The 18,862-nt window shown below is 32.5% G+C and overlaps 2 protein-coding genes across 2 annotated transcripts; both read right to left on the reverse strand.

Annotated features, from left to right (window-relative positions):
* Window positions 1-779: 779 nt before the first annotated feature.
* Window positions 780-6,507, reverse strand: LOC106108770 (alpha-tocopherol transfer protein-like). The gene is made up of 8 exons (XM_013290034.1): window positions 6,411-6,507; window positions 3,776-3,924; window positions 2,892-3,051; window positions 2,570-2,628; window positions 2,180-2,376; window positions 1,828-1,938; window positions 1,593-1,695; window positions 780-1,384 (listed from the first exon to the last, which is right to left on the reverse strand). Exons 2-8 carry the CDS (start codon window positions 3,921-3,923, stop codon window positions 1,233-1,235), a joined length of 930 nt encoding a protein of 309 aa, XP_013145488.1. The 5' UTR covers window position 3,924; window positions 6,411-6,507; the 3' UTR covers window positions 780-1,232.
* A 1,189-nt stretch (window positions 6,508-7,696) lies between these two features.
* Window positions 7,697-15,813, reverse strand: LOC106108779 (alpha-tocopherol transfer protein-like). The gene is made up of 8 exons (XM_013290047.1): window positions 15,650-15,813; window positions 11,376-11,534; window positions 10,638-10,797; window positions 9,770-9,828; window positions 9,265-9,461; window positions 8,859-8,969; window positions 8,437-8,539; window positions 7,697-8,173 (listed from the first exon to the last, which is right to left on the reverse strand). Exons 2-8 carry the CDS (start codon window positions 11,512-11,514, stop codon window positions 8,022-8,024), a joined length of 921 nt encoding a protein of 306 aa, XP_013145501.1. The 5' UTR covers window positions 11,515-11,534; window positions 15,650-15,813; the 3' UTR covers window positions 7,697-8,021.
* Window positions 15,814-18,862: the final 3,049 nt, after the last annotated feature.

Raw genomic sequence — 18,862 nt, forward strand, 5'->3', positions numbered from 1 at the left:
TATAATTAAGCATCGGTTACTTTTGCTTTTGAATAATACTTTCGTTTCCGTACAAAGCGTTCACTCTTTTTGACCTCTTAAGTTACATATAAATAAATATTAAAACACTTTTCATTGATCGGATTCTCGTAACATCTGTAAATAAGATATTGTGACATGTTTCGGCAGTTATATCGTTCTAAGGAAAAAGGTTTTACTACATAACTTTTGTCAGGTGACGGAGTGATTTCCGCAACGGAATAAAAACAAGAATTCAAGTAACAAAGGGTCTTAATAAATTGCAAAACTACTACTTTAGTGTGAGCTTTGAGTATTTTGTAACAGAATAGATTCAGATTAAGGTTTAGCAAAATAAAAATCCTACCGTACTTGTTATCTACTGTTAGTAAGAAGTAATCTATTAGAAATCTAATGTTTTAGATAAAATGATACGTGTTTTATTTCATTATTTTGATACACGTTTTAAAGTAAGACGAGCGTGTCATATCAGTTGTAATTGATACAATCAAGGCCAACGGAACAATAATTATTGTCTTTCTTTGCAGAGTAAGATTTAAGATAAGAAAAATGAGATATATGAAGATTTTGATTTACTTGAGATGTTGTTTGTCACAAATTGTATTGTGTTATATGAAAAGCTAAAATCATAAATTAAAAAATAACATATAAATTCAATATCATCATTACAGAAACTGCCCCTCTATTAAATTTTTAAATAATGAAACAATTAAAACAAAGAAAATTTAATATTGATTTATTTATTTAAAATTCTATTATAATTATGGTTAAATAGTTTTTGAAGTATTTTTTTGTTATCAAGATCAATTATTCCAGTATGGGTGCAGTTACGCCTCGTGAAAATTAATAGCAAAAATTTTTAGTATTTAAAAAACCGCAATCAAAATTCTTATACACCATCGTATATTTGCCGTTCCATAAACCGCAGGCGTTATAATACTTTCTGTTTAATACCACGAAAGCCTACTTAATTTACTCCACATTGAGTATTTTAAGTATACCACCAAACTATGTTATTTTTAAATTAATCTGATACATACAAAAAGTAATCATACAACTTTGTAAAAAGAACCACTTAACAAATTGAGCATGTGTAAATGTAGAAGTAACGTGTTATTCAGTCTAAGTTAAAATGTAATTAATTATTTATTGGTTATAAAACATAATGTTATCTCTTAAAAGGCACTAATTATGTGTTAATTAAAAACATCGTTTTAATCAATTGAAAGTTGACGGAAGGAGCCGTCTATTCCGAATAACTCATCGTAATTTGTGGGTTTGCCTGGTCTGAGAGATTCATTAGCTTTGATACATTCTTGTTGTTTAAACCATTCGGTGTAGTCTTCTAGTTTCTTCATCCAGGCATCTGAAAAGCACACAGTAGTCTGTTAATACGGTATGTTAATAAAACTTCGATTTCCATTGATTGTTACATGTAACTGTGATAATTTTTAAGTGCAATAAAGACAGCAACGAACACGTACCCAAATGTTTTAATTTCGTTAATACGATTTCGTGCATTTCCTACTAGATTTTAATTGCTATTTTGAACGTTGTAAAGAATAGAAAGTTACCATTGATCTCTTTAAGTGGTCCGCAATGCCCTCCATACTCAGTAGGGAGCAAATCTTGCGGCACGTACTCGTATAGTGTGTTCAAATCCGAGTGGATGAATATCTAGAAAAACGAATTTTATAGACAAATAAGAATTGTTTTCTATGTCGTTGTCGAAACACATTTCCATTGTTTATACTAAAATGAAATTCTCGTTTCAACTATGTTAACTAATATTGCATTGTAAATGTTTACCCTGTTTTTAATTTTCTCCTTAAGGAAAGGTTTGATGATGGTGACCAGTTTGTCGACAATCGGAGACGCGTTCACCACGTGCACTTCTTTTAACTTGACAGGATACGCCTCCTACAAAAGAGTAACATAACATCTAGTAAATATTAACTTATTTTTTTGGTTAGGTTAGTTGCTTAACACTATGGAAATAAGGTAAAACACTGGTTTTTATACAAATATTCATATCCAACATAATAAAATTAATAATATAACCTATTGATCCGTTTTAACAAAATGAATATTACTAATTTGGCATGTCTCTTCACGATGGTGGAACATTATGTATCTACCCACATCTGAATTAGCACGTTACCTGAACACATATGAGAAATTTCTTAATCAGTGCAGGCGACAGTTTGCCAAGGTGCCTTGGAGCGAGCACGGCGGCGTCCAGCACGTACACGTCACCTCCCACACCCTGGACCTCCTCCCGCAGTCTGACGTCACCGATCATCAAACCCAACTTGAATAGGTCGCACAGTTCACTCGTGTCTAGGTTCTTGTCAACGCCTGAATAGAACCATATTTATAATAACTAATATTATAAAGAGGAATGATTTGGACATTTATATGTATTGAAATAACTTATAAACTACTGGGCAGATTTCAATAAATCTTTTACTATTAAAAAGCTTTGCTATCAGTGAGTAACATAGGCTATATTTTAACTCAACGTATACAATTTTAGGTAGGTAAAATATACCTCTAGCGACGCTGACACGACGGCCATTCGGTGTCAAACCTGGTAGGGGTGTTGCGTACCTGGAAATATTGTAAAGTTAATAAAAACATACAGGAATTACATATACTATTAAAGATTTGCTAGTATTTTAAAGATTGCTAGATACAAGGAATGCAGGCATAATAAACTTAAAAAGATTAGCCATTTAGGACTAGAAAAATAATATTACACTAATACTTTTAATATTGTACCCCCTAATATACATCTCTAGAATTAATAATTTTCAACTATTAGCCCCAATTTCCACTGAGAGCTCTAGCTATGATTTTAATCTCATACTTACAGTCTATTCATTAAATTATTAAGTTCCGGTCTGGTGATGTCTCTGTCGGTGAAGAACTCGGGGCAAGCGGTGCGCATCGTGAAATACATGTCCAGCTTGCGTTTGCACTTCTCCAGAGAGAAGCTGCAGCCGCGCAAGAACGTCATCATCCTGTCATCATCTGGAATGATCATGAAGTAATTTGTTACTATGGGTTTCGTTTTCGTTTCAGTTACTCTTTTCTTAATATACTAGCTATTACAGGGCGGCTTGTCCACATGAAATTATAAAAACTTTATTTTCTTGTTTCCATTTGTCCAATTTTCTATTGCAAATGTTAAAATTATCGTTACCACAATTACCTTGCTTCCTTAATGTTGGCAGCTTGTAATTTATGGTACCTTTCCCACATGAAGGCTTTTTACAATTTATTTACGCCTTACCATTTACGCCGCCTAAGTTTAATAGCGTGATAATACATAGTCTAAAGCGTGTCGTAGGCTTTTTATTAAAGCAAAGATTATTCAAAAATATGCTGTGATTGCTAACATCCTACGCCACAAAGCAGTATGTGTTTAAGCTTTATTATATTAGTATAGATAGAATAAAGCATAAACACATATCTCTATTTTATTAAAGAGAAAGGAAGGGATAGCAATAAGTATAAATTTGGTGTCCTTAATACTACAAATTATTTAAAAAGAAAAGAAAAACACTGCCCTTGCACAGACAGGATTGACAGACATTTTTTAGTATTCAGTGAGTTCAGCAACAGATTATTTGTTTTTACATGAAAAATAAAACATCGTAGAGCTGTTGTCAAACACAGAACAAAGTGAATAAAATTGCTAGATCTATCGTGGGTCCACAAAGGGGTGTAAAGATAGAAGAATGAATAGTCTTACCCCATTCATCAGGTAGATGTGGCTGCTTACGTAGCCACTCTTTAATCGCTGCGAGATCCTGGTCACGTGTGTTCACGTCCTCATTCAGTTCGACTCTGATCTTCTTCCATAATTCCCCAGTGGGCTGGACTAAAGTCGCTGATGCCATTCTATAGCAAAGAACATGGAAGTGCTATAGACATTGTGTATGTTGCAGCATTTTAAAAATTAATTTAACTCCTTTGGGCAAAGAATTTTAGTTAAAAAATGTATAATTGTAATTGATTTGAAAATTTTAACGTATATACTAAGATTTAGAGTGTAGATTATAGATTATAGAGTGCTTTGGAGGACGAAAACCCGGTGCGCCGACACTACGGGGGTAGGATAAGGCAGGGGAGAATATGTTACATATTTACTAAATTAGTTAGTCATAAATTTTGCCTTATAATTTAAATTCACACTGGATACATATAGTTTAATTAAATAAACTGAATAAAACAAAGTTTCTTGAAATCCTTTAACTATATTTATCAACTGAAAAATCTGTTATATTTGAGAGAACAAAAGACTTCAACGACTGTGATAAAAATAACACGTGAGTCGTTATTTATACCCACTACAACTAAAAAGAGATGTATTTAAACAACGTTTGACTTAAACCCTTTGAAGGAAATAACAAGTTATATTTCATTAACATTAGTTAAATTCGTTTGTTAAACTGATGTAGGTTCTTATTTTTCTAATTAGAACTTCAGCTCCTCATAACCTCATTAGACAGACATCGCACACTTTTTGTAATTTCGGTAGATATACGATTTCAAATTCTTTCGCCGTTGAAAAACAGCGTTGTTGTGAGTAAAATAGTATAAGTTTCTATATTATTTTTCATATGCTATAAACTAAGCGACCAGTGGTTACACATAAATCCTGTGGGTTTCTGTACCACTTATAACGTCTCTTATTGTACTTTTAAATTTATGCTTTTGTCTAATAAATATGAAAAAAAGGTTATTTACAACGAAAATTTTAAGGTTTAAATTGAAAACTGTTAGAGGTCATTGCCCTCGCACGGTTGACAAACAATCGTTCTTAAAACATAGTTTAAAGTTATCTTCGGCTAGAATTTAACGATAAATAGGTCTTAAGACTATAAGTTTTATTCTTATATTATATTATTTTATTATTTAATTGTTTTACTAGAGTAAATATGTAAATAAGATATCCTAGTCAGTTACTAAGCAAACTCTCAGTTTGCATTATTACCTAAATAGACAAATATTTGACGTAGAAATATTCTAAACATAAAACATTGCTTAGGCTTACCTTTACTAACCAAATAAGCCTTCGCAATCACAAAAAACAGTCGACGAACCTCAATGGTTGTACAAATAGGAAGACTGACCTTGGGGTCACAATGACTTGACGTAGGAAGACCATAACTATCTACATTATGCTTTAAAACAATACACAAGCGTGAGGCGGGAAATAGAGATATACATACATGTGGATGTAAGTATAGACAAAAAGTACCACCAAGGAAATCCGCGGTGTTGTACTTTTAGAAAATTTGCCTCAATTCTCCCAAGGATACAAGCTCCACCTCTTATAACAAGTAACTAAATAATGTAGCGCCAATAGCCTAATGGTTTGGGGTACAGACTACAGATCTTGAGGTCGAGGGTTCTAATCCTGCAATTCGACTATTGTGAACCTATCCTAGCACAAGCCTCTAGCTTAGTTAGAATGACTAAAGAAAATATCAGTAAATTAACAAAAATCTACTAACACTTTTATACAAAAAAATTATTAACGAGTAGCGTAAACGATGTAATATTAATACCATTATTTTTGTACATACATATTTAAAAGCTTCATATCAGTTTTTGTTCAAAATATTGTAGCCTTACTACCACTGCCAGATTACCCGATTGTACTTTTGTTAACTTTGTTCTTGTGTAGACCAGAGATAATTGCGTTTTTAACGCAATTACTTCTGCCATCTATCATCATTAATTTTCATTTAAGAATGATCACCGAGTATATTAGTTGTTGTCGACGCGTGATTTTGACGTACACAATTGTAGCCGTTTATGTTCATTCATTCTTACACACCTTCGTAATCGAAAGGAATAAGCAGAGGTTACGAGGTTACTGTAACAATAATATGTACAACAAAAGCGTTGACTATCACAGGTAGATACAATTATGATTAACATTTTTATCTTCCATTTTCTCTTCCGATCATTTTCATACTAAAATAAAGGAAAAAAGGACTAGAAAATGTATTTTTTAAAAACACCTTTTCGCTATGATCGATTTTGTATAGTTATAAAAATTTACAGTCTTAAAAAATCAATGTTGTTAATTTTTTTAGGGTAGCCTAAAATAAAATGTTCTTAATTAAAGTTTTTTTTTTGGTAAAATTTAAACATTCATTATAATTTGATCGTATATAGCTTAGTATATGAGAAAAATCTTGGGTTTTTAATTCGAAGTATTAACAGCGATTAGGCTGTCAACGTTAATTCCTATAATCGAAGGGAAAAACTCGTCGTTCAGGAACTAGGCGATATTGAGTAACTCCACTTTTACTTTATCTATTACGAAACTAGAATAATTGTGTAAGCAACAAAAAAACATAAGGAAAACTCACCTGAAATATCAACACAGATAACAGGGATATAATTATTAATTTAAATAATTAATAATGCACGTAATATTTTTCTTAAAGTTGAAAGCATGCGCTTCCTTCGAGGACTCAAATCGTACTAAAGTCTGACAAGCGTCTTAAGCAATAGTCTAGTTGACTGTACCTTGAATTGGGTTACAACATTGCTTCTATTAAGACATTTGTAATGCAGTGTACAGCATTTAGCAGATCATTTTTATTTGAATTATCTACTACCACAAGTAAATAAAAAAGTCCACTCCCGAATGTAGGTACCTACATATTTTTTGGTTCACTTTATATAGTAAATTTAGTTTCGTATACAATTAAATAATAATTAAATATTCGATTTTCCTTACTAGTAATATACATTTACCGTAATATGCATATTTTACGTATATTTCTTCAATAAATTAACAGTTTTTCATTTTTTGTTCTATTTTGTTTCAGAATTAGTCAACATTGGTCGGTATTGCATTGCTCTTGCTGTCGTTTCTTCGCTCTGATTGTTACATTTCGTTGGTAATTCGGTTACGTTGCGTGTCCAATTCCAACAAGCGTACTGGTCGATTTTTTAACCTTATTATAGTTTATATAACCCGAAAATATTGTCTTTCTAAGTGACACTTTATGATACAGTTAAACTGCTATAAATCTATGTAGATGTAAATGATTGACCATCATCATCTCCCCTGCCTTATCCTACTCTAGGTGGGTCGGCGACCGGATTTACATCCTCCAAATTACTCTATCATCCGTCAACTCAGTCATCACTCCCTTCTTGATCATGTCACCTTTCACGCAATTCATCTATCCCTTTCTAGGTTTACATCTACCGATGTACCCTTCCATATTCATAACTAGATTGATTATATAACACATGTAAATGATTGGTCAATCGTTCCGAATTCAATATGCGATCTCCTACTATTTTACGCTACGTATTGATGTTTATAATCAATTTTGGTTGAAAACCAATTTGACAGCACTCGAAAAACAGGAGCATTTTTAGAGCAGGGTTTCCCAGTTTTTTGAAGTCACGAACTTCTGTTAATTTTTTCATATGACACTAAACTCCATAGGAAACTTAATACAACCTACAATCGTATTAAAAATATGTCTTACACTCTTTGAAAGGTACATCACTGAGGAAAGTACTAATAAATTCCGTAGAAATTTCGTAGAAACTTTCGTAGAAAATTCCGTAGAAACTTCCGTAAATGAAGTCGCAAGTAAAATCAAGTATTAAATAAAGAAATAAAACAAACGAATAAAAAGAAATAACTTTATTTAGAAAATGCTTTAAACAATAACAATACTACACCTTCAATCAACATAATAAGCACATAACTGAGCACACATAACTTTGGTTGACAAAGCATTTGGTATTAACTTACCAAAAATATGGTAAAAAGAAGCGATAGAAAATGCAACCGATTTAAAATGTCATTATTTGTAATGAAATGAGTGTTAATTTGACGACATTCGTATCTGAGATCTTAATTTAATACATTTGACACATCCTACGTAAAGAATTACATCGGTTAAAAATTGTTACGAAATGTAATTGTTTACTTCGTAAGAGCTCTTTGACATCTAATCGATGACAAGTTGACGGAAGGATCCGTCGATACCGAACAGTTCATCGTAGTTGGTCGGCTTGCCAGGTCTGAGAGCTTCGTTTGCTTTGTAACTCTCTTGTGCCGCGAACCAATCTTTGTATTCAGCTAATTTCTTCACCCACGCATCTAAAAGCAATACAATGTATGTAGAAACAAACATAAAACATATGACAATCGCTCCCTAAAATATTGCTCTATGGGTATTTTATAGTTTGAAGGTCAAAGAATTTTAAATAATTCTATTTTTGGTCAGAAATAAAAATAAATCGAAAGTTCGATGTTAAAAATTTCTATGTAGGTAATTCAACATTTGCACAATCTTGCAAAGCAGTTTACGCATACAACGAAATCGGGCCAGTCTTTTTTTATTCAATTTGATGAGTACTCACTGTGTAGTTCGTCCATAGGTCCAGCATTGCCGCCGTATTCAGCGGGCAACATTTCCTTGGGTACGTGTTTGTATAACTCGTTGGTGTCCGAATGAAGGAAGATCTGAAACGAAAATTGTAAGTGAATTTTAGTATAATTTCTTCATAACTTATAAATTTTATTTACAGTATAAAATAGATTTCTTTTCTACGAAACGAGGAATTGTTTCCACTTCTTAATGCTTTTGGGTGGTCGTGGTATTGAGTCGCGAGCCGTTCCATTCGTGCAACAGATGTTGCTGACGTCTACTATCGTTGTTACTTATAAGAACGCATTTTAATAGAATGACTATTAACTTTTTAAATTTTTAATCTGATATGAAATTTTTGTGCTATTAAGGTTTACATTTTGGGTTCTAATTTCTATATGAGATAATATTTACCCTGTCTCTGATCTTTTCCTTAATGAAAGGTTTGACGAAGTTTACAATTTTGTCCACCAGGGGCGACACGTTGATTACGTGGATTTGCTTCAGTTTTACTGGGTAAGCTTCCTGAAAATTAAATAAATAATGTTTAGTTAATTAGAGATATTTCATAATAAAACGAATCGTTACTAATAAATTACTTGCCATTGTTCGCGATTTCGTCCGCGTGACAAAAAATAGCCAATGTTACATAGTGTTAACATAGCTTTTTAATGATGATTTTTTTTTAAATCGGTCCAGTAGTTTTTGAGTCATTCAACTTATACAAAAATCAAAAAATACAAATCTATTCTCTTTACAATATTAGTACAGATATAGACTAAGATAATATCATTGTAAGATCGTTACTATGGTAACAAACCTGTACACAGACGAGGAACTTCTTCACCAGGGTTGGTGTGAACTTAGCGAAGTGAGTTGGCGTGGCGACCGACGCGTCCAGGATGTAGATGTCTCCAGCAACGCCCTCCTTTTCCTCAGCCAGTCTGACGTCACCCAGCATCAGAGCCAGTTTAAACGCATCAGCCACGTTTGGCGTCTGAGCATCTTTGTCGACACCTGTGGTATTATCACATTATTAGAATTTACAATTTGTTTTTGCCTAATGGTGCGAGGGTAATGTTTTAGAAATCTTGTCCCTAAACGTCACAAGAATCAGTCATTATATCATCAAAGTCATATACTACGGTAATTAGAAAATTTTAGGAAGGGAAGTTGACAATTGGGCGGAGTGTGGACGTATGTTCTTTCATACGTCACGTCCGAAGGTTATTATAATTCGGTAACGGATTTGCTATCTTTTTGCTAACGGAGTTGCTGGTCTCTCGTCTGCTTTATTTTATCTAAAATTAATGTAATGGTCATACCTCTCATAAGAATGACTCGTCGACCGTCTGGGGTAAGACCTGGTAGAGGTGGCATTTGTCTGAAAAACAAATGAACATTAATTACGAAATAAATGTTAAATCTATACTTTATTAAAGGCTTTAATCATATTACTAGTCGATTAAATATATCTAGTATCATAAAATATTGAAATTAAACGAAAACGATTAAATCTTACTAATATTATTAATGCGAAAGTTTGGATGGATGTTTGTAGCCTAAACTGCTGAACGGATTTCGATGAAATTTGGCGTAGATATAGATGATAGTTTGGAAGAATACATAGGCTACTTACTTTTGTTTTTTATATATACATTCAGACAGTGTCGGGGGCGAAAGGTAGTATGATATAATAATAATGAATTAGTTGAACACAATAATTTTTTGTTTGTACATCATTGGTTTAAGATGTAATCATCTTTTTTTATTATTCAATAATGTTTATTATTGTCTAGCTTCTTCCTCGTGTATTGTTTTATTGATAATTACATTTTGCAGAATTAATTGTGTTTATGGTTTCTGTTAATGTGTTGTTTAATGGACGTAATTAAAACAAAAAAGGTTTTTAACCATAGATTTTAGAAATAATTCCGGAAAAACACTACAATTGGTAGTTTTATCTTACTTATATTGTAAATGTGAAAGTTTGGATGGATGTTTGTTAGAATTTGTAGCTTAAACTGCTGAAAGGATTTCAATGAAATTTGTCGTAGATATAGAGAACAGTATTGAAGAACACAAAGGCTTTCTATTTTTTTTTTAATTCCACGTGGACGGAGTCGCGGGCGAAAGCTAGTATTACAAAAATGTAATTAACTTCCTAAGGACTAACTACCATTTTTTACTTACACGATATTTAAAATCTCTTGCAACTCCGGGCGCATGACGTCACGGTTATCGAAGAACTCCGGGACAGCTGATCGCATTGTGAAGTACATGTCCAGCTTACGCTTGGCCTTTTCTAATGAGAACTTGCAGCCACGCAGGAAGGTCATGATGCGTTGGTCATCTGTGAACATAGACATAAAATTCATTAGATACTTAGGTATTCATGGTTCTACAGAACATACCTTTGACAATAGGTAATTATAATAATCTATACTTCTATACTAATAAGAGAAAGCGTAAACACACACTATTTCGTGGGGTAGGATGTCCGCAATCACAGGTAATTTTGGCATTTGCAATTGACAAATGTAAATAGTAAAATAAACTTTTTGTAATTTCCTTTGAATGAAGTCGCACGGGAACAGGTTAAGTATAAAAAGTTTTAGTTAATGGAAACATTTATTAAGCTAATTGAACAGAAATCACTACTATACCTTACTAACTTACGCCCGCGACTGCGTCCGCGTGGAATAAAAAAAAACAAAAGTAAGTCCCTACATGTTCTTCCAGGCTATCTTCTAAATCTATACCAAATTTCATCTAAATCCGTCCAACCGTTTAGACTACAAACTCTAACAAACATCCATCCATCTAAACTTTCGCATTTATAATATTAGTATGATGACACAATTGGCAGATGTTTTTTCACTGGAGCTGTAAGCCAGCTTAAATTAAGGGTAATTGCAGAATGGAACTTACCAAACTCATCAGGTAGATGTGGCTCCTTCTTGAGCCACTCCTTGATGTGCTCGAGATCTTGTTCCTTGCCCTCCGGCTTCTCGTTCAGTTCTTCGCGGATCTTCTGCCACATCTCACCTGTCGGCTGTTCTAGAGTCATTTTTGTATCGTTGGTTGGCTCTGGAATGTAAATATTAGGATTGTTAAAATCGTTTACCAAAGACTGATGATTGAAGAAGTAATGGACGGATTATTTAAGTAACAGTGGTAGAGCCCGCTTTAACATCTTAGCACGAATGGGTCGGCTCGCCCGGTGCAATACCACAACCACACAGAAGACAGGCGTGAAGTGGAAGCGAATCCGCGTTTCGAGTGATGAGTGTGGTGCCGGAAGCCCAACTTTAGTCCCTTTCCCGTTCCACCCTTTTCTTATAAGGAAAGGATTGGATGGGAAAGTGGATTTGACGGTGCAAGAGACGCATAGGAAGGCGAAATATCCTCTTTATGTGGGTCTCCTCCTTCGATTTAGGGTAGGCAACGCATCTGCCTTTGCGGATGTCTATGGGCAGCGGTCGCTTCGCCATTTCCTCGCATTTAGGTGGCCGCATGCTCATTTGCCACTTTATAGTATAAAAAAATGTTTAAGTAGATTTACATAAGAACGTGTATTTTAGATATGACGGCTGATAGAGATGTATGGACGAGCTGTGATGTTCCAAATGATATTCAGAGACGTAACAATTGTACTGTTATGCAATGAAATTCTTTCGTAACTATTATAATTCGTGTGTTATTTGTAACAAAAAGTATATGTGTATTTACGGTGCTTGGTTCACGCATGCGTACTAGCGCGCTCGAGCAAAACATTACGTTATTTTATGTTCAACTTTTCTACGATTACGAGTATTATTACGTGTCTTTGAGTTTCCACTGTCGAAAAATATGTCATTCCAGTCATTATGAGCTCTAAATTACAGTTAAAATATGTAAGATTACAAAAAAATTGCCTCTATCGTTATAATGCATTAATTTGGTAGCATATTTTAACATTTTGGCATTACATGGTGTTATAATGTCAATTTAATGGTGGCCACTGATAAAGCGATAAAAACAGATACTTTGAAAAAGTATTTAACGACATTATACACTAATAGCGTTGAGAAACCTTTTAATAAAACCTCTTGAATAAATGTTAACCGTAATTTATGTTATAAATCGTTGTAGAGAACATTTGCCAGATTTACGTGTCGTAACGGTTATCGTGCGGTGAAAAGAAAACCGTTTTATTGCGTTTTCAGCGAGCTTTCACCGCAAATGCCTTTCTAACGTTCGAATCACTGCGCACTGGATGTTAAGAATGGATGTTTTTTTCAACGAAATTATACTAAATACATTAGTTTGGTGAATTTTTTGTTCATCTTGATTTGAGGCAATTTGAAATATGATTTGAACAGAATAGACTGGTGAGTTTTATATGGTTATTTTGGTATATGAAGAAACGGTAAACGGCAAAGTTGTAATATTTAAACTATAATTAGCTATTGCATTGATTACTTTGCTTAACATACGCAAGATACAATTCAAGTTATAAATAACTCGCTTTTGCCCGCCACTCCGTCCGCGTGAAATTTAAAAATAATAATAAAGAAATGAAAAAATGTAGCCTATGTTACTCGCACAAAATTACCTTTCTAACGGTGAAGGAATATTTAAAATCGAACCAATAGTTTTTGAGCCTATTTATTATAATCAAACAAACAAAGTTTTCCTCTTTATAATATTAGTATAGTATATATAATATTATTAATAATAAATAGTTCATTGGTTACTAATACAAAGGGGGCAGACGGCGCCATATCAGGTTTTCTTAAGTTGTATAAAGTTACAGCCACATACCACAGACTGCTTGTTGTGTTACAGCTGAAATTTACACGTGATTGTTAGCCTTGTAGAGCTTTTAATTATTTTAATATTGTAAAGTACTTAATTAAAATGATGACTAAAAAGACAAAATTTATGTGTACAAAAGAAACAGTTCAATACCTAAGCTATCTCCTGAAAATTCTTAAAAATTCCCTACATTCTTAGTTTTGTGGCTTTTTGACCGACTTCCCAAAAGAAGGAGGTACTCCATTCGTTTGTATGTTTTTTTTATGTGTGTTATGAATTATTCTGTACTGATTTTGAGCTTACAAGTTAATCCAAAAGTTTTTTTCTACAAACAGCAAAGTTAAACGTTCAATTCTTTCTTATAAGCATATGTTATAATTACGATAAATATCATTTTCAAAAATAAATAAGCAAAATATAAAATTTTATTATAAAAATCCATCACGAATTCCATCACCTTTCTAAATAATTGCATCCAACTTAACGGTTAGTATACCGCTATGTATTGATATTTAAATTAGAACCTTATTCGTTAATACCTTAGAGGCTATACTTGTATGGATAACACGAACTGCACCGTTTCGGATTTTGTATGGCCTGTGCGGAAGTCACGTTTTGCGGGCGCTTTTATTTCTATCGGGATATCTAATAACTGTCATTTTGTCAGTGACTAAACTGTACAAAATGTATTATATAGAATGCCTCAGTCTTAATCAGACCACAATGACTATAAATGTATAGACAGGACTATTTACGGAAAATACAAATTCCAAGACATAACCTCTTCGTGCACATAGAATCGAACGCGGCATGTATAGAATAAAAAAACAAAAGAGTTCGAAATGGTTATTTATCCTTCTTCTATTTAAAAAAAGTTAAGTCATATTTATTTTACTTAGTTAACAAATGTGAGTTTTGTTAAATGTTTTTAACTCTATATGAAAAGCTTTGTTTACGTTATCTAAATCTGTGACAAGCGTGAGAAAACTGTTTTGTTTTGAACGTAGTAAGATTACAGTATCTTGTTAAATGTATATCATTACAATTTTTGTTAAATGTTGATTTTAAAGATAAAATCTCAGATTTAAAGAGAAAGGCTCGCGTTTCCACATTCACTTTTACGGCACTGTATACCGCGGTTAAGTTATTGACCGATATTTACCCAAAATGTACTCCACGAAATTGTATATTTTGGATCTATACATTCAGTTTTTATGCGCTTCATCTGATGAGTGTGACGGAGGAATGCTCTAGTCACCTTTCCAGGAAATCATTTGATATCTATGTCAGACTGTAGTCGATTTGACCTGTTTACTCTAACATGATTATCTTTTACAACTCCACATAAATAAAAACAACACCTAATGCAATTATAATTGAAAAATATTACCTTCTTAACAATCGAGTAAAAAGATATTTTCGCATATGTTTTTGGTTATGGAAGCCCTCGGTTATGTTATAAGTTATTACAAGTGCGTGTTACACAACTTAACAAGGAAATAAGTTATCTGCGTATATGAAAGTAAAAATCAGATCTATCCGTTATTACATATGAGATTTAAGATAAGATACAAATGTACATAACACCACGCATTTCTCATTTTAAATCATAAAATGAACAAAACATGATATAAAATAAAATTCTTAATTTGGTCGCATCCGTTTTGCCTTAGACCTCTGTTGTCCAACCTCTTAAAAAGATCTATTGCCAACATCATAGAACTTAGCAAGACAAATATTCATGGTATTAATAAAAAAAAATATTTTAACATTTACCTCATGCATAAAATAACTAGAAAGGTCTGCATATTTTATCTGAATTATTAAATTTTAAATTCATATGATTAAAAAGAAACTGTAATTAATATCGAATAGTAAACTGCAATAAACTACCGCATCTTAACTGGTTAACTGGATGCAATTTCTCTGCAAAAGTCATCGACCTTAGTGAGTCATTCTTTCGTGCCTTCACGCTCGTATGATTTTTAATTATCAGTCTTTGAACGTAGATAAATCGATAATGCATTGATGTTTTTATAATAATCGACTTTTTAGTTTTTCTACGTAGATGAATCGATAATGCAATGAAAAATCGATTTAAGTATTAATATCTTGGACTAGTAAAGTACAAATTTTTAAAAAACTCGCTTTAAGTAATTTTCAAGGTGAAATTTGAACTTTTTTTAAAAATTTTTAAGTAGAGAACAAAACATCATAGCTTACACAATACGAAACAGTTTGTATTAAGTATAGTTTCTATTTTCTTATAATTTACTTATTAGTATTAAAAGCAGGGCTTTAAATTATCCTAAACTATTTTTCACATGATAAAAAGTTTAGCGAAACCGCGCACTACACAAAACACATTTACAAACAACTTTATGAATAAGGAAAAAAGTAATCACCTTTGAAATTGAAAATCAAGTCACAAGCCAAATTCTCAACGATCTCCACACTGTCACTTGTACGGTACGTGTTTGTGGTTTATTAAAAAAATAATAAAAAAGTTATTTTAGTCTATGATCAATATAATGCAACCGCCCGGATTCGAATGCGTCTGTTACGATGCGACCGTTCCTTATATTATTTCGTCACGCAATGTGAACGCGGGTTGTAAGTTGGGGGGAGATTTGGGTTACAATACATGCCTGCTTTTCTCATTATATATTTTTGGAGGAAAAAATACTGACCAAATACAGCCATATACTTCGTTCGGAAATTATACTGACAAACATCATTGCCGGTCGCAACTTTAATTACATTTTCACGTATTTACAAGTGACATAGATTAACTAACGTTCCTTATAATTAAGTAAAAATAATTTTGTTTAAAACAACTAAGTATAATCTATTCCAAATGAAAAAAACTTAATTTTTTAAACAAACTATTTAATTCAATACATGGCGACCACTACACTGCATCGTTACACTATGCTATTTTCATCGGACATCGATTTAATAAACAGGATTAAAAACGTATTAAGAATCAAGATAACGATTATTTAGATTGTAATCGATCTTTCAAAAATCGCTACTCATACATTTTAGAACATATGTTCTCAGTTATTTTTAATTTTACACTCACTTTTCTTAGAATTAGTGATTAATTATTTTGATTACAGCAATTAGACATACAGTCACGCATTCTGCTCCTTGGTAATTACAAGATTTGTGTAACTAACTCATATTTATAATTAGCACAGAAATATTTTGGGAGATAAACTTTCTAAATAACACTTTAATTGGAAAGAGGAAGCATGGAACTGTGTACCAAAAAATTGTTGCTAAGTAACCTAGAAAATAACGTTTAAAATGAGATAGATATATTTTTAAACTTCATTATTTATACTTGTAAAGAGGAAAGATTTGTATTTTTATATGTAACGAATAGACTCAAAAACTACTAGACCGATTTCAAAAATTATATTCCCACTAGCTTTCGTCCGCCACTCCGTCCGGGTGGAATAAAAAAAAACAAAAGTGAGTAGCCTATGTGTACTTCCAGACTATGCTCTACATCTATGCAAAATTTCACCGAGATTCGTTCAGCGGTTTAGGCTACAAACTCTAACAAACATCCATCCATCTAAACTTTCGCGTTTATAATATTAGTAAGATTAGAACGCCACATTATCACTAAGTGTTTATTTCAATTCTTCCACGCAGACAAAGTCGTGAGCAAGAGCTAGTTCTTTATAAATTTGAAATAGACTAGACATGTGTCTAGCGATAATTGATCATTGTCTTTTTAAAAAAGTAAAAAAATTGAATAACGCTACCAGTACATCAGGAATTTTTTCACATCGTTTTTAGTAGGTTAGCAATTTTAGAACTCCACTAAACGTCACGAAGTCATTTTGATACCTAATAATTATAACAATGATAATAGACAGGAAATATCTATCAAATAAACTAACAAAAAACGGTCCTCGCAGACAAATCATTGTTAGTTTTTATATAATTTGTCGGTATTTTCAGCATAAGATTGCTTTTTTTGTCTAATTTTCAAATGGTCAAGTTAATATAAATCATTGCCCTCGAATGTTATGCCTTCATATGATTATGGTTATTTTAAATTGCATTTTGAAAATATGTAACCCGATGTATGATTTTATAAAAAGATATCTGCTGTATTTAAGAATGAACTACTCTTTAACTCTATCTGCCGCGACAGAGTCCTTAAAAGGTTACTTAGCGAGTACTTTAGTGTAGGTTTAGCGTGGATAGGTTTATTTTAAACTTTTTACAGAAGTTAGTCTCCATTTGCAATGAAGAAAAATTCTTGCATGCTAAAATTTTCTCTTAAATTACCACATTTGCAGCACGCCTAAGTCTCTAACGCGTAAGTCTAATGACCAATGAGTCACTCCTTAATGCACGCTTACTGTAATACGAGTACGACACGTTTCCATTGTATGCGACGTCACGTTAATGCTTTTTGCTTATTCATTTTAGAATATCATAAGTTACAGTTAGTCAGATCTTAATGCACTTCTAGAAAACTCTGTATTTATCTTACTAATAATATAAATGCGAAAGTTTAGATGGATGGATGGATGTTTGTTAGAGTTTATCGCCTAAATGGCTAAACGAATCTCTATGAAATTTTGCATAGTTGTAGAGTATACTCTGCAATAACACATACTTGCTTTTGTTTATTTTAATTCTAGGCGGACGGAGTCACAAGAACCAGCTAGTACTAAAAAAAGTAAACATACAAAACACTCTTATGTCTTTTACTTTGATAGACGTCAGTAAAATAAATTTACCTAACTTTTCGTTATGATGTTTAGGGCAACTAATTTAAACATTCTAACTTGGTTTTTACGTCACGTAGGAGTAAATGGAAACAGTATCAGCGGTTTCTCTGTGTCGAAATTTGAAGTCGAGATGACGAGATTTGCAACGCTTACGTGAGGGATAGGAAGAGCGTATAAATATCTGATATAAATAATATAATTCATGGTTTCTTAATTCATATTGTAAACAAAGGCTTGTACAAGTATATTTCTATCTCTAATCTCTTAGAGTAAATGAGAGACACAAGATGTTACAAACTTTTGTGTCTGTGGAAATCCGTGGAAAGTTATCTATGTATCTGCGGTTTGTTTCAGAATTTTTATTTATGTTATTTACCTATTTTCCTAGTTAGTTATTGTTTATTGTATTACTACAAAAATATTATTAATATTACTATAAAAAGGCCCACTCATGTAATAAGAAAACATTACAAGAGAGTTTTTCTTGCGATAAATATGATTAATTTAACTCGTGTGCTGTTTGGTCATTATTAGCAAGTCACTTAATTAAACGGTAAATACAAACCATTGTAATACCCCAAATTGTAGTTTACCTTGTAATTGTGACGATTGGAATTTAGAAAAAGATGGGAAGAGGATATTTAAAAGCCTTTAGAACTATACACATCAGTTGAAACGCAGTGTCACATCCAGTTAGCTTGTCTTTTTTTTGTTTAGTCGAGGTTTGTACCAGGAGAGCTGTATTCTGCAGTACGGCCGTTGCTTAACAGTTATGACAATCTATTTGTACAATATATGGCTATGATTATGGTTAAAATCTTTTAATTTCTTACTTCGTAAGCAACGAACCGTAACATG

Source organism: Papilio polytes, unplaced genomic scaffold (genome assembly GCF_000836215.1).
Source record: "Papilio polytes unplaced genomic scaffold, Ppol_1.0 DF824269.1, whole genome shotgun sequence".
Classification (NCBI taxonomy): domain Eukaryota; kingdom Metazoa; phylum Arthropoda; class Insecta; order Lepidoptera; family Papilionidae; genus Papilio; species Papilio polytes.